This window comes from Lagenorhynchus albirostris, chromosome 3 (genome assembly GCF_949774975.1).
Source record: "Lagenorhynchus albirostris chromosome 3, mLagAlb1.1, whole genome shotgun sequence".
In the NCBI taxonomy this organism is placed as follows: Eukaryota; Metazoa; Chordata; class Mammalia; order Artiodactyla; family Delphinidae; genus Lagenorhynchus; species Lagenorhynchus albirostris.
Window position 1 is genome coordinate 100,963,313 of NC_083097.1, and position 18,708 is coordinate 100,982,020.

General features: G+C 33.6%; 1 protein-coding gene across 2 annotated transcripts in view; it reads left to right on the forward strand.

The window, feature by feature from the left end:
• Positions 1 to 18,708, forward strand: part of SNX2 (sorting nexin 2) — a 53,203-nt gene that overhangs the window by 26,563 nt on the left and 7,932 nt on the right. The window contains exons 3-12 of one of the 2 annotated variants that reach the window (XM_060143476.1): positions 184 to 347; positions 1,715 to 1,781; positions 2,116 to 2,159; positions 3,876 to 4,017; positions 8,010 to 8,088; positions 13,784 to 13,859; positions 14,787 to 14,900; positions 15,157 to 15,250; positions 16,585 to 16,632; positions 16,750 to 16,790. In XM_060143476.1, the coding sequence (XP_059999459.1) occupies positions 184 to 347; positions 1,715 to 1,781; positions 2,116 to 2,159; positions 3,876 to 4,017; positions 8,010 to 8,088; positions 13,784 to 13,859; positions 14,787 to 14,900; positions 15,157 to 15,250; positions 16,585 to 16,632; positions 16,750 to 16,790 (869 nt within the window). Of the gene's footprint in view, positions 1 to 183; positions 348 to 1,714; positions 1,782 to 2,115; positions 2,160 to 3,875; positions 4,018 to 8,009; positions 8,089 to 13,783; positions 13,860 to 14,786; positions 14,901 to 15,156; positions 15,251 to 16,584; positions 16,791 to 18,708 lie in introns of both variants that reach the window. The other variant, XM_060143475.1, reaches the window with a different exon arrangement.

The following is an 18,708-nucleotide window of genomic DNA, read 5'->3' on the forward strand; positions in this document are numbered from 1 at the left end:
GGTTTTAAAGTTTTGATAAACAATTAAGGAAGGATTCATAAATTATTTATAACAGTTATTTTAAAATAATATTTTGATATTGTGGATCATATAAAAATATTTTTCATAATTTATTGACTGCTCTGTAGACTATTGGGAGTTTGTTACCAGTGTCCTCAACTAACTTGTTTAATTTTTATCTAGAAGCTACAGAAGAAGTTTCTCTGGACAGTCCAGAAAGGGAACCTATACTCTCCTCAGAACCTTCTCCTGCAGTCACACCTGTGACCCCCACGACACTCATTGCTCCCAGAATTGAATCAAAGAGTATGTCTGCTCCTGTGATCTTTGACAGATCCAGGGAGGAGGTATGGAAAAATGTTTATATTCTAAGTTAATATGTAAATAATACATTTTTTGTCCCCCACCCAACATTTCTTTACTGTTAGTCATTTGTAATCAAAGCCTTTTAGAAATGTTTGGAAAAGAACACTGAACTAAAGAGGTCAGGTGATTTGGCTTCTAATTTTATCCCACCCCTTTTTCATCCAGTAACTTGGGCACATCACTGTCCTTCTCAAGTCAAGCAGTTTGTCATTTGTGATCTCATGATGGTAATGTGTGCCTCTCAGTGTTCCTCTCTTGGTCAAATAAGGTAATGTCTGAAAGTGCTTTGAAAACTTAATCACAATAAAGTGGTATCTTGAGTAATTTTATTTGATAAAAGTATAATAAATGTTAATAGTGATGTCGGCAGAGTAAGAGATGTGTTGTGAGTGGAGGGGAAGCATGAGGACCTTCTAAGGTGTAATGATGGTGTTTTTTCTTAATCTACATTCTGGTTACGAAGATGTGTTTACTTTGTAAAAATCATTGAGCTCTTTACCTAGGATTTATATACTTTATGTGTGTTACAGTTCAAATAAGTCTTACTTTTAAAAAATCTGTACAGGAGGGCAACTTTGAAAAAAATTATCATTAGAAAAACATCCCTTTATTTTTGGTAGCTTTAGACTATTAATATTGCTTTTAAAATTTGCAAGATTTAAGTTTCTGTGTTTTCTTCTTGAAAGTAACAAAAATTTCCCTCAGAACTGCTATTAATAAGGATTGCTTATTTACAATGGATGAAAAGTGCTTCTCTGTAGTCCCGTAGGTTTATCATTTTTCCTACTTCTTTTTTCAGTGAGCTTTATAGTACTTTCATTGGCTTCAAGAAGAACATGTGTTTACTAGGTAATTGGTGAAATCATGGTGCTCAAGTTGCTTATAATTCCTGCAAGTATATAGGATTCTATTGGCAAAAGTAATGGCTACCTCCTGGTTTTTAAAGAGGAGAGATACAACCTTGAAAAATACTAATATTAAAAAAAATCAAGGAATTAATTATTTTCATAATCTGAATCTGAAGATTGAGTATATAGAACAAAAACATTCCACAATATTCCTACAGAAGACTACAACGTTTTCTCTATATCTGAGGAGTTGGAGGAAAACAAGATTTTCTGTTCCTTCTCCCAGTGATGCTTTTCCTGTTGTCTTTGTGTGTGTGTGTATCTTTTACATAGTCAGGAAATGTGAAAGCTTTTATTGTTTTTCATAAATGGAGTGCTGAGTGACTTTTCAAATTGATGTGACAGTGACCCTAATAAAAGATAGATGGTAAAAATTATAGGTATTAGATTATGACAGTAATATAAACTGGAATCTTTAATAACAAAAAAAAATTTTCTAGATTGAAGAAGAAGCAAATGGAGATGTTTTTGATATAGAAATTGGTGTATCAGATCCAGAGAAAGTTGGTAAGTTAATATTTATTATATTTTGTACTTGCTTCTTTTTGATAATTAGCTTGGTTGTTAATGTGCTATTTTTCTTAACTAAATGCATTATTACAATATTAAAATGGTACTTTTATTTTTAAACTCGTGGCAGCTTGTTTTGTTTTTTTCCCAGCTTTATTGAGGTATAATTGACAAATAAAAATTGTGTGTATTTAGGATGTACAGTGTGATGATTTAATATATGTTATAAAATGATTACTACAATCAAGTTAATGTATTACCTCATATAGTTACCTTGTGTGTGTGCATGTGGTTAAGCTTATGATTTTTAACAGTTTGACTTTTCTTGTAGGTGATGGCATGAATGCTTACATGGCTTATAGAGTAACAACAAAGGTAAGTCTTTTGCTCCTTTAAAAAAATATTGAGGCCTCACCATGTGTAGTATGAGGATACTACAGTGATTAAGGTGTAAGTGATCACTGTCTTTACAAAGGTTATCATCCAGTAAAAGTTGCATATAAATAGCTACAATGAGTTCTGAGTGGTTTGGTAGGTAAAGTATTCCGGGAGAGTATGCGGGAAGGGATCTAATCTAGGCAAAGGTAGGAGAAGTGATTTGGGTGGGAGAGGGACAAAGGGATTTGCTTGTGTAAAAGCCAGAAATCAAGAAAGCATTGTTCTTTCTAGGATCTGCAGGAAGTGATGCCAGATTAAATTGTTTGGCAGTAAGCCTTCCTATATTATGAACAGCCACATTAGGAATTCAGCCTTCATCCTTAGTATATATAATGGAGAGCCATTGAAGAGGTTCAAACAAGAATGTGGTACAATTGATCTTTGTTCTAGAAAGCTTTCTCTGACTCAGTATGGATTGGGAGGATCAAAGTAAAGGTCAGGATTTCCAGTTAAGAGGCGGTTGCAATCCTTAAAGGGATTGTAGACCTTCAAATCTTAAAGAGAGAGGATCTGAAACAGTCCTAGCTGTGAGAAGCGATTCTTAATACTAAGGAATTAGTTCTAGGGTTGAGTGAAATAAATGGCTTCTTGTGATGTATAGGAGGTAGAATCAGTAGGGCTTGGATGTAAGGAGTGAGGAAGGGGGGATGCCTAAGTGTGTGTGTGTGTGTTTTTTTTAATCTTTATTGGAGTATAATTGCTTTACAATGTTGTGTTAGTTTCTGTTGTACAACAAAGTGAATCAGCTGTAAGTATACATATATTCCCATATTGCCTCCCTCTTGAGCCTCCCTCCCATGTCTGAGTCGTCCCCCGCGCCCCCCCCCCCCCCCCCCGCCGCGGTACGCGGGCCTCTCACTGTTGTGGCCTCTCCCGTTGTGGAGCACAGGCTCCGGACGTGCAGGCTCAGCGGCCATGGCTCACGGGCCCAGCCGCTCCGCGGCATGTGGGATCTCCCTGGACCGGGGCACGAAACCGTGTCCCCTGCATCGGCAGGCGGACTCCCAACCACTGCGCCCCCAGGGAAGCCCCTGAGTTTTTGTCTAGAGGAACTTTGTGGTTGTTGGAGTGATCCTGGAGAAGAGGCAACACAAGGAGAGGAGCACAGTATGGAGTCAGATTTGTTAATTCATTGAACAGACACTTATTTATTAAATACCTTGGGGTCAGGCTCTTTTCTAAGGACTACAGTATAGTAGTAAACAACACAAAGAAATGCCCTTCACTCATGGAACTTATGTTGGAGCAGGGAAAAATATGGTGAAATTGAGGTGGCAGTGAGATTTAAGTGTAGGTTTCCCTTGGGCTATGTATTATTGGACTGAAGCTCAGAGGAGATCTGGGCCAGAGGTAAAGATTTAAGAATCAGTAGCATAAATACAGGTAGAGTCAATGAGATGAGTTAAGGGTAGAATAAAGCAAACATTTTCTGTCCTCTTAAGTTTCTGTAAAAAAAAAAAAAAAATTCTATGATTTGGGTGTTTTTCAGTTGTTAGAAATCTTTACATCACATTAGTTAGCTACTCTGCATTTTTTTCAGAGTAGATCAGTGTGTGTGATATGTATATATGCATGTTCACAATTATGTATTACATTAACTTCTAAAAAATTGTTTAGTATTCAAAATTTGAAATACCTCTTCTTCACTTGTAGACTTCTCTTTCCATGTTCAGTAAGAGTGAATTTTCAGTTAAAAGAAGATTTAGTGACTTTCTCGGTTTGCATAGCAAGTTAGCAAGCAAGTATTTACATGTCGGTTATATTGTGCCACCAGCTCCAGAAAAAAGTATAGTAGGTAAGTATGAATTTTTAAAAGTTTATTGTTGTTACTCTTACTAGTTCAGTTTTAACTGTATAGATGTGTATATTCCATGATCATTCACTATCATGACATCTCAATATCTAGAAATACTGGATTTAAGTATTCTGTTTTTGATAGTCATTCATCAACTGAAGAGTGTATAGCTAAGTTTTATTTTCTAACACTTGAGGATTTGATTTATATAATGTTGTTAAATATTTGACAAGGTGAAAGCAACTAAAAACCCTTTGAGTCATTAGAGTATCTTATTATTGAGTAACACTTAGAGAATATTCAATATTATTAGTATATTAACATTTTTCTAAGGGTTTGGAGGTGTTTTGTGCTTAGCTATACATTGTACAAAAAGATTTGATCTAGCCTTTCTCACACAGGAGCTATTTAAACTCATCTTAGTTTATTACGTACTTCAATTTAACATTTAAAAACATTTCTACTTTTACAGGTAATAAATTCTTACTTAGTTAAGAATATGCAGAATATTACAAAAGAGGAGGAGAACCTCCATTTTCCCACCATTAAAAAACATCTGTCATGTCTTAAAATTTTGTAGTATATTTTCCAAGCTTTTCAGTCATAGGTTTTTATTTATCTCTATTTTTTTATATACATGATTATTCTGAAAAGTATTCAAAATGAATTTTACTTATCTTTAAGTTATTGTTTTTACTTTTTTAAACATTTGATTTGAAAAGCAGTTTTATCCATATCTTTTATGATTTTTGAAACCTGATATATTTAAATGTATTTATTATATTCTTTCTCTTTTTTAATTTTTTTTAAATAAATTTATTTTATTTATTTATTTCTGACAGCTTTGGGTCTCTGTTGCTGTGCGTGGGCTTTCTCTAGTTGCAGCGAGCAGGGGTTACTCTTCATTGCAGTGCGTTGGCTTCTCATTGTTGTGGCTTCTAGTTGTAGAGCACAGGCTCTAGGCACTCGGGCTTCAGTAGTTGTGACATGTGGGCTCAGTAGTTGTGGCTTGTGGGCTCTAGAGCGCAGCCTCAGTAGTTGTGGCGCACAGGCTTAGTTGCTCCGCGGCATGTGGGATCTTCCCAGACCAGGGCTCGAACCCATGTCCCCTGCATTGGCAGGTGGATTCTTAACCACTGCACCACCAGGGAAGTCCCTATTATATGAGAATTTTTAAATTGTATTTATTAATGCACTTAAAAATAATAAACTCGGGGCTTCCCTGGTGGCGCAGTGGTTGAGAGTCTGCCTGCCGATGCAGGGGACACGGGTTCGTGCCCCGGTCCGGGAAGATCCCACATGCCGCGGAGCGGCTGGGCCGTGAGCCATGGCCACTGAGCCTGTGTGTCCAGAGCCTGTGCTCTGCAACGGGAGAGGCCACAACAGTGAGAGGCCTGTGTACTGCAAAAAAAAAAAATAATAATAATAATAATAATAATAAACTCATTACCTGTTAACAAATTTAAAAATTTTTGTGAAAAATAATTTTTATAAGACAAAAAATTTATTGAGTGGCTTGCTTTTGTTTTTTACATTTTTGCAAAATCTCTTTAAATTGTGGTTTAATAGAAAATAGCTGTATTTTCGTATCTGTTTCTACACTCTACCTGTTGTGATACAACACATCATATAACTTTTGGAAAACTCCACTGAGCTCTCATGAAAGAATGGGAGCAAAAAAGACACAAATAGCAGCTTAGTATTATGAAGGTCGATTTTTGTATATATCCCCCATCAGCCCAAAGGGTCTCAGAAACCTTACGAATATGCTACCCATACTCTGAGAACTGCTAGTCTAGTTAATAATGTTATTTCTCTGTCCTCTAAACTGTTGCAGTGGTATCTTTTGGCCTCCCATTATCTATGCAGTGAGCTTGAGTTTCATTTATCATAAATTATTTGTTATTAATATCCTTTTTTCTTTAAGTTGTACAGCTATTTTTATATATCAAAAGAGAAAAAAACAAAAAATAGTTTTTCTCATTTTGATGGCTAGATGCACTAGTTTAGGCCTTAAACATTGAGCCAGAAAAAAAAATTTTTTTAACTAAATTTTTATGCCCAAGTTTGTTGTGTTTCAAACTAATATTTTGCCCTAATAATCTTCAACCTTCCACAAATTATTGAATTAAAAGGAGATTGAAAGAATTTGAGGCAACCACATAAAATGCAGTTTAAATAAAAGATATAAATAAAGAAATTAGCAGGAAAAATAATTGTAGTTAAATAAAAGATGAAGCCAAGTTAAACAGTTTCCTCTAAACGTGTGCATAAAGTCTGAACTTCAGTTATTGAAGGTGGGTAACAAGTTGTTCTGTGAAGTTCCTGGCAGAAAATCAAGTAGAGAAGCAGTCATTAAAAAAATTTCATATTGTCCATCAATTTTTAAAAATAAAAATGAATATATTGTCTAAGAAAAATTTTAAATATGAGAGGCCCTTTTAATTATATACCCAGTGGTTTTCAAGTAACAAACACAGTGGTGTAATAAGAATAGTAACTTCTCTTTCCTGGGAAGCTGTGACTGCCACTGAAGGAAGAGGGGTCTTTTCATTAGCATATAACTGTTACTGCTTTTATAGAACCTTAGTTGACTAAAAAGCACTATTTTTGTGAAGCTTTTAAAAGAGCAACAAAGAAGTTGAAAAGTATTAAGGAGTAACTGCTTACAGTTAGTTTTTATTTACCGCAGTGGCACATAATGGTTACTTACCTCTAGGAAGTAGCATGAGCAGAAGATCACAGAATTTAAAAAAGCAAAAAATTATATAGTGGTAAGGTTTTTTTTTTCACAAAAACAGAATATGTGAAATAACATCCCACACCTAGTAATCCACTCAAGGTAGGTAATTTTAAGTGTTTGAATGAGTTTTCCTTTTCAAACTATTGTATTTCAGAGGAATTATGTTAAAACATTCATAGGTGATATATCGTTTTTCACCAGGTGTACCAACCTGAATAAGAATTACATGGTTTTACATGATCTATTTTTAAATGGCTTTATTGAGATATAATTCACATGCCATACAATTCATCCATTTAAATTGTATAATTCATTATTAGCTTTTCATATATTCAGACTTGTGCATACCTCACCACAGTCAGTTTTAGAATATTTCTGTTACCCCTTAGCCATCATCCTCTAATTTCCTCATCCACCCCCAGTCCCAGGCAATCACTAATTTACTTTCTTTCTCTATAGATTTTCCAATTCTGGACATTTCAAAAAACAGGGAACCATATAATACATGGTCCTTTGTGACAAGCTTCTGTCAACGTAGCATGATATTTTTAAGGTTCATCCATGTTGTACATATGTCATTACTTCATTTCTACAGAATCGAATTTTGAGAGTAAAAAGAACAGGGAAAGAAGAAAAATCTGCAATCTGATAGTAGTGTTAAAATTGAAATTGCTAATACAGAAATGATTAGCATGATTTTTATTCTCTAAATTTGAAGAGTTCTAAATATCTCTGTGAAAGAGCTCATTATTTCAAACTGTTATAAAACCAGCTATGATAAATAAACATGTTCTTAGAATCTGCAACAGAGGAAATACTTAGCATATTAATGGATTACACTTACTTTTATTTTTCTAGTCCCCAAAGTAAAGAACATTAATTATTGCTCATATGAGATGAAGATATCAAATGTGCTTAAATTTACTAATTTGAACTCCATTATGCATATTGAAATGCAAACACATTTTAACTTACCAAGAGTTTAATGTATGTCAGATAGAGTCCAAACAGTTATAGGTTAGAAAACTACAGACACAGCTCAACCTCTGCTTTAGCTGTACTCTTTTAAAACTTACCTTATAAGTGCTTGCCAAGTACAGATGTTAATTTCTCAAAACTATGATACTAGTTATAATTATAGCTTTTTTGTCAAGTTCAAATTTAAAATATATTTTAAATTATGTAGAAATGATTATAAAAGAATGTTTCTCAGTAATAGAAAATCATGAGTCTTTCAATTTTTTCAAAGGCATGACCAAGGTCAAAGTGGGTAAAGAAGATTCATCATCCACAGAATTTGTAGAAAAACGAAGAGCAGCTCTTGAAAGGTAATTCTAATCAGCTGTGTTTTATTACTCTAATGTTTTTACTTCAGTAGTATAAGTCTAATTCCATTAAATGGCACAAGTATATTTTAAGTATTAAAATTCTCAAAGTACCACTTGATTACTCTTATTAAGTGCTATAAGCTTTTATTAAGAAAATTGATTCATTCAGAAACACAGTACTGTATACTTGTTCCATTTTTATTCTCATTATAGTCTAACAAAGTAATACCTATTTTCATCTGAATTATTTCCTTTGAATTATTACTTCCAATAATACTGAGATGTTATTAAATACAATGAAAAATTAGGTTTGTGCTCCCTCCTTCAACTCTTTATAATTGATTTTGACTTGAGTGTACAGAAGTATTAGTCATTGCTCGAGTTGACTGTATAGTTAAAGGCTGATAGATATATATGCTGTGCCTTGCTTTAGACTTATTGACCTGACACATTTCCTATGGCTTTGAAGACTTGTGTTCATTGTGGCCGACTAAACGGGAAATGGATGGGAGGAATCCCACTCCCAGAATCTTAACATTCCTTCCTTGCTATGCTGAAAATGTGAGAAAACAAGTTCAAAACTATCTTAAAGCTCAATTTGTAGTACATAAGTTGGTAATTACCTGCACTTAATACATTTTCTAATTTCATAGTTTTTGTTTGTTATTTTAATTGAATGTGCTTATTTGTTCTCTGTCTTATTTTGTCTCTTGGCTTAAAATTAGTGGTTGGCATAGATAGGACAGATTTTAGGAAGTAGTATATATATCTATAGGGTACAAATTATTTTGTAAAACTCTTTTTGAGGCAGTGTATTTCTGGGTTTTAGTAATAAATTGTTTCAATTTTAAGAAAATACCACAGTAAAGTCAGGTTTGAACAATTTGCAATAAGAAAAGCTAGTGTGCAGCTTAAAATCTTAAAGACTTAAAAGATGAGATTATATCTATGAGACTCAGCAGTTACTCAGGAAAAGGATTTAAATTGCATTGAAAGAAGTTTAATTTAGGCATTAAAATTGATTCTCTTGTGAAAGAGGTCATAGAATGAGTGTTTTTAAGAGTAAAGGTAGATAATGTGCTGCCTTGATTTTGCTTAGTCCTTCCTGAAAGTATAACCATGACCTTTTGAGAAGCCTTTCCAGTCCTATTTTTCTGTGAGTAAATTTGAAATATTTTGGATGGCATTCTTGATAAGGAAGTTAATGAAGATTTATTGTACCAAGGGCATATAATTTGATTCTACATTCACCTTTCTTTTAACTTGAATGCATTGCATAGTACTTAAACCATATCTTCATTCACTGTGCAACACTGAGGAGAGTTTTAAGGAAATATTGAAACTTGACCTAGTGCATATGTGAAGATAGTTTCTTACTGATAAATGTTACTTGTTAAACACTACCTTAGTGGAATTTGCAGTAGTGGGGGGGGAAAAAAGGAAACAGTGTACTGTGCGTTCATTTTGTATTAGAAAAGATAACTAAAGAAAATATAGGTGTAAAGATACAGAAGGAAAGGAGCTGGAATGATTTTTCTCAAGTGATTTTTCTGTGGCATTTCTTAAAATTTAAACATTAGAATAGGCATATTTGTGGATATATAACCTAGTTGGATCTGGCGGGTCAAGGAAGTATTTCTTTGTTTACACTCTGGTATTCATTTACATATTTATTTGTTTGTACAACTTAGAGAATCCAGATAACTATCTTGAACAAAAGGATAAACATCTGATATTGAAATATGGGAAGAGACAGGGAGTGGTTAAGAACCCAAGTAATTTCCCTGTGCCACACTCAGTAAAGTAAGCAGAAATTACTTCTAAGTATCCCGAAGATCGCTCACTTGATTTTCTTAAGAGTGCTTCATATCTTACCTACAAGCATATTGAATTTATTTTATAGTAAGGATACACTTCTGTAAATATAAACTAAAAAATGTAAAGTAGCATTATACAGTGTGTAGGGTTTTAGAATCCTTTCTCTGTTGAAGCCTGCACTCCATTACACACTACACACTATCTGTGAGGCCTTGGACAAGTTATTTAACTTAAATTCATTGTTCCTTTTCTCTAAAGTGTAAGTGTATCATAACAAGCACCTGAAAACCCAACTGGCAAAGCCTAAACAGTTAGTGTCGGTTGATTAATCCATTCGTTCATATCAGGAAGTTTGGAGGTAGGCAGATGTTTAGTATTATCAGATCCATCAGGAAATCCTATTGCTTCCTTCTGATATCTGGACAACCATTTTTTTACCCGTCCACTACTAGTCCAAATGTCTGAATTAACTGCGGTAGACTCCTCATTGGTCTCCTTATTTCCATCCTTGTACCTCTACTCTTTTTTCTAATATAGCAGCCAGGGTCATCCTTTTAAAACATGAGTCAGATCATCTTCCCACTCCTATTCGTCCACCCACCCAGTTTCAGTCAATAAAAGCCAGAGTCCTCATAATGACCTATAGATTCTTACATGACTTGCACTGCTCACTCTGTTACCTACTTGATCTCCTATCCTCCTTGATCACTTTGCTCTAGGCCACACTCGCCTTTTTGCTGCTCCTCAAAGATCCCAGGCATCTTCCCACCTTAGGGTTCTACCCCCTACCCTGTCCCCACTGCCTAGAAAGCTTTTGTTCCCAGGTATCTGTGTCCCTAATTCCCTTACCTCTTTCAGATTCAAACATTCAGATGTCACCTTGCCAGTGAAGCCTATTTTGATTATTGGTTTCATTCTGACCTATTCTGTTTACATCGCCATCAACCACACCTTACACCCTTGATCCCATTTACTTGTCCTTTCTCCACTTGTCCTTTCATTTTTCCACAGCATTTGCCACCTTATCACATACTACATAATTTTTATGTTTATGATTTATTCTCCGTCTTCTGTTAACTAAAATTAAAGCTCCAGGGACTTCCCTGGTGGTCCAGTGGTAAAGAATCCACCTTATAATGCAGGGGACATGGGTTCAATCCCTGGTCAGGGAACTGAGGTCCCACATGCCACAGGGCAACTAAGCCCACGTGCCACAACTACTGAGCTCATGCGCCTCAACTAGAGAGAGCCCACATGCCACAAACTACAGAGCCCACGCGCTCTGGAACCCACAAGCCACAACTACCGAGCCCACGTGCCCTGCAGCCTGCGCGCCACAACTAGAGAGAAGCCCACGTGCCGCAAGGAAGGATCCTGCATGCCTCAACAAAGAACCTGCGTGCCGCAACTAAGACCCGATGCAGCCAAAAATAAATTAAATAAATAGTAAATAAATCACTTAAAAAATAAATAAATTAAAGCTCTACTAGAGAAGGAATCCTGTTCTCTTGTTCACTGGTACATTCTGAGTACTCAGAACGGTAACTGATGTGTAGTAAATGCTCAATAAATGTTGAATGAACAAATGAATGTCATCAAAGACCCAGGCTCTTTCTACCTGTCTGTTCTCTCATTCTTAGCACACATGTCTGAGTCTTAAGCGAGAGAAATATCTTTAACTCTGTTCCTCTCAAGCATTTTGTATAACCTGCTTTATTTTGTTTTGGTAAGTAAGTAGGAATTTGAAAGCCCTAAGTGATTCTAAATGTACCAATAACTTTTCCTTAGCACAATTCTCAAAAACAACTACTGACCACCTCTTGTTGTATCTGATACTTATTTTTCATCAGTTCCATTGCATCTTCCAACTTCTGTCTTCCTTCAGTGTCTCTGCTTCTCTCCATACTTCTTTTCATGTACTTTTCTCACATTCTTTTCCTTTTTGTTCTGTATCCTTCCTTTATATATCTACAGCCCTCTCTGACCTTAATTCTGAATTGATGACTATTTACAAATACCTTTTTTTAATGGTTAATTGCTCTTTATTTTCATGTAACCCTTAAGAAGAAAAGTTTTACCATCTCTTTTTCTAGAATATCATTTTCCAGAATGGATTTCTCAGATTGCTAGTATGTGGTAGGGTGAAAAAAGGAAATCTGTTGTCAGTTGAGGTTTATAAATGTAGGGTGTAGCAAAGTTAAACCAGGTTTTTTTCCTGCAGTACTTCTCACAGCATTTAATATGCTGCTGTTCATTATAGGTCTTAAAGAAAGGAATATGTATGTAATATATTTCAAACTTTCTTGATTGTAGAACCAGTCGTTTTCATGGAATATTGTATGAGACTAGTATTCTTCAGAACTCACTTTAAAAAGCTATTTTAGAATATAAATAGTATTAGGTATTTCCATTTAGGTAGAAATACTAGAATATTTCTTAAAGGTTTGGGTACTAGATGTTTTGTCTTCCTGCTTGTTCATTTTACAAACATCTGAGTGCTTGCTATTTATCAGCTGTTGTGTGCACTCAGATGAACAACTTACACAGACTGCTTTAAGCAGTGCACAGTCTAAGTAACTAAATAACTCACCTAGAGTAGTACTGGAGAACTTCAGTGTTAAAATTGTAAGTAAAATTCCAGTGGGAAAATACCAACATTTCTTAAACTTACAGGATTAGTGTTCCTACTGCATCTCTTTTATACCTTTATAAAGTAAGCCTCAAATACTTTTTAAAACCACAGTGTAGATTGCATTGTACATATCTATTAAATGCTCTGTTTCTGTTATAATGACTTCTTGTGTGGGCTGTTGACTTAAAGTGAAGTTTAATATGGTGTGTATTTTATTTAAATATACAAAAACAGAAGTTAACATTTAAGCAGCGATTAGTCATTTTAACCATTATATATAGTGTTTGACTTTAGAAAAGATTATCACTTTTTTTAGAAACTATTTTAGGCATACTTTATAATCTTGTAAAGAGAGAGAAGTCATCACTGACTACATTTATGCTGCAGAAATAAAGGTATATTAACTGTTAGGTAAAATATTATAATTGAAATATTATTGCATGTTACTAATCTGGGGAAAGAGCAATTTTTAAAAAATGGGATTAGTTAAGTAATCAATGATCATCAAATAGTGAACCTTTTTTTTATGAAAGATTGGTAATTTATTATGAATGTCAGGGCTATACCTTTTCTAGTAAAGGAAAATTACTAAAGTTAGGCTAATAGTGATTTAATAATGATGTTTCTCTTTACTTTTTATTTTATGTGATGTCATATAAGGAAGACATTTATCAAAAATAGCAGAACCTTAAAAATAAAAATATTGAAGAAAATTTAGTCCTTGTCAAATAAGGACCAAAACTTACTTGATAATTAAAATCTGCTGCCAAGAAAAAAGAAATTGGTAGGCTGTTCTCCATTTTGGTAATGATGACAATTTAAAAAAAAAAAGTTTAACTGGACTATATAGTAATATATATATTACTAGAATATGTATAGTAATAATTGGAAATATAATGACCCACCGAAAGATAGCATTATTTGATAAATTTACCTATATACCCTTTTATAACTCTAATACTTCGCAGTGAGAAGTTTGGTAAGTTATTTAACCTCTCCCCATTCCTACCCCCACCCCCACCATGTCTCTTTTTACATAATTATGAATTTTCAAAAGATGAACGAAAAGCTTTTTAATCATTAAATTGCTATAAGATTCTACATAATTAGAGTGAAGGCAAACTGATATGATAGGAGGCAAACAGAGGACATCTTTTTTTTTATTTTTAATTTTTATTTTGTTGAAATAAGATTTAAAATAAGATGGTACTGATAAATAAAGGAGCATTTTATTCTTAAATCTAGGTATCTTCAAAGAACAGTAAAGCATCCAACTTTACTACAGGATCCTGATTTAAGGCAGTTCTTGGAAAGTTCAGAGGTATTATTTCTACTTTAAATTTTTATATGTAAATGTTCTCATTTATGATTATCAGTGTAATAATTTGTATAAGAATAGGTGTTCAGTAAACAGTTGCATTAATAGATGGAATAAAGCAAAGATTTTTTTTTGCTTAATTAGCTTTAATTACTTTAAATTACTAACAAAATATCTTCTTTGCGTTGATAATTGTAGGATGATCATTCCCTTTCTTGAAAAATTAAAACCAGATTTAAAAGAATGGCTTATAAATAGTCTAATTCTGAATTCCCTAAGTTGTTGCTTAGGCATTGTGTTGAAATAAGTTTATTCAGACCTCATTTTAGAGATAGTTGAATAATGTGTGTTTGTGTGTCTACATTCTAATCGTCTTATTAAGGTTTTGAAGTGCAAATTTATGATTTGAAAGAGCTTTAATTATAACCATGCTGCTCTTTATATTTGGCACATTTTATCCTCTAATTGTTACCGTTTGAGATTTGTTTTTAAATTTACTTGAACCCCAGAATTGTTAAAAAATTCAAAATCACACAGTCCTAACTAAACATAAGGAGATTTTTCTCAAGACTTTCTTCTTTTTTCCTTATAAACAGTTTATTTCTGCTAGCAAACAGGTGGCCAGTGTTAAAGTGCTTGGCAATTTCTTAATATATTTTGACAAACAGAGTGTTGTTCCATCTAAATGTAAACGTGCAGAAGAAAAACAAATGGAAAGTCTATTTTTTAAGTTTTCCTTTGAGAAGTAGTGTATTTGAGAAATTACATCTCACTATTGAAATGTATGAGAGTGAAGAAAATACAACCTCCTTTTTTTCTTTTTTCTTTTTTCTTTTTCGGGGCTGTGTGTGGGGGCAGTCCCTTCTGTGGCCAGTTAAACCTCCAGGCTTTTAACCGGTTTGTTTGCCCTTATTTGTCATTCAATTCCAGCTGCCTAGAGCAGTTAATACACAGGCTCTGAGTGGAGCAGGAATATTGAGGATGGTGAACAAGGCTGCCGACGCTGTCAACAAAATGACAATCAAGATGAATGAATCGGATGCCGTAAGAGCTGATTTTTTGACTTGAATAATGAGATGAATTAATGAGCCCAACAGTTGCATTTTAAAGCTGTACAAGTAGAAAATAGGATATTAATTTGCTTATTGAGTTTAGTTCTCAGCACATCAGTTGACCACCATGGTTATACATGGTTAATTTGTTGCTTTAAAACAAGGAATGTAGCTTGCTGTTTATTGGTAACCTAATTTACAGTGGTTTGTTCTGGCTAAATTAGCTTCATTTTTCATTTTTTTCTTAGTGGTTCGAAGAAAAGCAGCAGCAATTTGAAAATCTGGATCAGCAACTTAGGAAACTTCATGCCAGTGTTGAAGCCTTGGTCTGTCATAGAAAAGGTTTGTTTGTCTTGTTATTTATATGTTTAACGCTGTAAGTTAATTCAGATATTTTATTTAAATTTTATTAAAAATGAACATTTTAAAGTTATGAATATTTTAAAGAGGATGTTTTCTGTTTCAACTTCGTTATTTAATGTTTTCTGTTCCATTTTATGTAACTTCTAGTTTAGAAGGAGAAAAATCTTGAACTTGTAAAAGTATATTTTGAATTTTGGATTAAAACTGATTAACTCTTTGTTAAACATGTTTAATGAATGAATGAAGATGTCTTATTGGTAACTCTTATATAATTAAGGAATGAAATTCAAAAATGAATGATGAAATTTTTCTTTAGAATGTTAGTTTTGTACCTATATTACATAGAGAACTCTGGAGTATTTTCTTCATTTTTCAAATACCATATTTAAAAACCTGGAGGGGGTGTTAAAAATTCATAGAAAATTTTAGTTGTAATTTTTTGATTCCATGGTGAGGTTTTTGGTTTTATTTTTGAAGAATACATGGCTTTTACAATCATCTTTCTAAAACAATAAATAATTTAGTATGTGCCATTCCCAGCAATACATTGCAAAAAATAATTACAGAAAATCTACTGGTACATTTATTATTGAAAGTAACTTATAACAGTTTTTGCTATTTGTATTCTTTCTCTTAGGGAACATTTTATGGTTCTTTAAGAGAACTTTACATAATGCAGAGCAACAGAGCAATCCAAGCAATATAATAGTTAGTCCTTGACATCTGTTTTTCTTTATTTGATGTATCTGAAATAATCACATTGAAAAATCTTTTCAAAAATTCTTAATATTTCACTACGCATTGTTGTTGCACACAAAGAAGAAAAGGATAAGATTTATGTGAATTGCATGTACAATTTTACTTTGCTTTCCTCCTGTGAGCTAAATAATATTCTTATCAAAAATTATAGACATTATTTTCAATAAATGTTTAAAGGCCAAATAATGTAGTATAAATCAATTGTGAGTGTTCCCAGTGCTTTCCATATGAAAAATATATTTTTTGTCTTTTTTAGGACTAGACAGAGAAACAGTGAGCACTTTAGGGGAGAAAGGGAAGGGAGATTATTTTATTATTAAACATAGTTCATCCCCTGGGAATATAGGCAGTGGTTCTTCTAAATTTTCAGTAGAGCTCTGAGCAGTTAACATTTATCTGCCCAAGGCATTTTAATGACTGATTGTTGCATGTTTATTATTTTAAAATATTTGAGCAGTTTGTGAATAGATAAAATTTAGAACAACATTAAAATTCAATGCAATATTAAAAAATTTCACTAATGAACACTAAAAGTGCATACTTTTTAATTTCAGAACTTTCAGCCAACACAGCTGCCTTTGCTAAAAGTGCTGCCATGTTAGGTAATTCTGAAGATCATACTGCACTGTCTAGAGCTTTGTCTCAGCTTGCAGAGGTTGAGGAGAAGATAGACCAGTTACATCAAGAACAAGCTTTTGCTGACTTTTATATGTTTTCAGAACTACTTAGTGACTACATTCGTCTTATTGCTGCAGTGAAAGTAAGCCTTATTTTGTAATCTTCCTTGAATTCTTCATACTTCAGTGTTTTGCTTATAAGAAGAATATGGTATCCTATTAGGCATGCATTTAAGTGTGTAAATTACATACTAGTAAGTATAAAATGGCTTCAAGATGATTATTCATAGCTTAATATTCTCTTCCCCTATGACTTAGACAATACAATAGGCAGAATTGATGTTTTTAAGAGGTCTAAGGATGCCAAATAAAATAAAACCATTACACACTTACTTATGTATTTATATATAGAAGTTTGCAGCCAACTGATAGCATTTGTTTACTCCTTCTAGCATAAGCTGAAACTACCCAGTGGATTCTGTTATCATTAGTAAAGTTATAATAAGTAGCAGGAAAAAACCAGAACTGATTATTGCATGAGTATGTTTAACGGTGGCTTTGGCATGAATTTGGACTATAAGCAAACATTCTGTGTATATGTCACCATCTAATTATAGACAAGATGGGACTAGATTAGATAAAAAATTGTGTTACCTAGTGGTAATGTTTAAGGATGAACAGTCTTAAGTTTCTGAATAGTTAAGAAAGTAATCCCATTAACTAATGAAAATTAGTATTTTATAGGTAACTCCAATATTCAGATAATGAAACTGAACTGACTTATTTTATGTTACATGTTTTGGAATATACTTTTTAAGATCTTACGGTGTCTTTGAATTACTGTTAGGAACATTAGTTCTCATGGCGTCGGGGGGAACTGGAAGTTTACATTGGATTCAAACATCTAGAAAGTTAAATTAGTATTTATAATCAGAACATTGATGCATTGCATATTATAGACGATTCTGTTCTCAGGCTAATGATGACAATTATTACTAGAGGGTTCTTAGCATTTCAGAGTGGTACTTTCTTAGGTTTAGGTTTGTCTACATTACCAATTTTGTTTGTATTTATTCTTAGGTGTTACTCTTTCAGTTTTTATTGGAGTGTAGTTGATTTACAATGTTGTGTTAGTTTCAGGTGAACAGCAAAGTGAATCTGTTATACATATACTTATATCCACTCTTTTCTTTTTTAGATTCTTTTCCCATATAGGCCATTACAGAGTATTGAGTAGAGTTCCCTGTACTATACAGCAGGTCTTACTACTTATCTATTTTATATATAGTAGTGTGTATATGTCAGTCCCAATCTCCCAGATTATCCCTCCACTCCCTTATCCCCTGGTAACCGTAAGTTTGTTTGCTACATCCATGACTCTCCTGCTGTTTTGTAAATAAGTTCATTTGTACCCTTTTTTTTAGATTCCACGTATAAGCAATATCATATGATATTTGTCTTTCTGTGTCTGACTTACTTCACTCAGAATGACAATCTCTAGGTCCATCCATGTTGCTGCAAATAGCATTATTTTATGGCTGAGTATTATTCCACATCTTCTTTATCTGTTCCTCTGTTGATGGACATTTATGTTGTTAGATGTTACTCTTTATATTCCTGGCGGTTAATTTTTCTTTTCACCTATTTAAATATATTAATATAGATAGTTACCAGTTCATTTTATATAGGCAACTTGTGATATACAGAAATTCAGTTTACAGATAATGGTTCCTGTTTCTCACCTGCTCTCACCTCATTCCAGAGCTCCCACTAGCATGAGAGCTATTATTAAAAAGTATAACACCTGCAAAAAACCTGTGGATTCAGAAAAGGACACTAGGCACTGTCTGTGAGAAGTAGTACCTGCTGAGAAGAGCTAACCTGGGACAAGACTCCCTGACAGGGTTGGCCTCCCTGTGTGTTGGATGCTCATCCCTCAAAAACAGCTTTTCTCATACTGCCTCTGCCTTCTTACTGTTTTTTTACATTCCATGAAATTACAGTTATATCAGTGTTTCCCGGAATGTTTTCTACATAACACTGACACCGAAAGATGTGCCA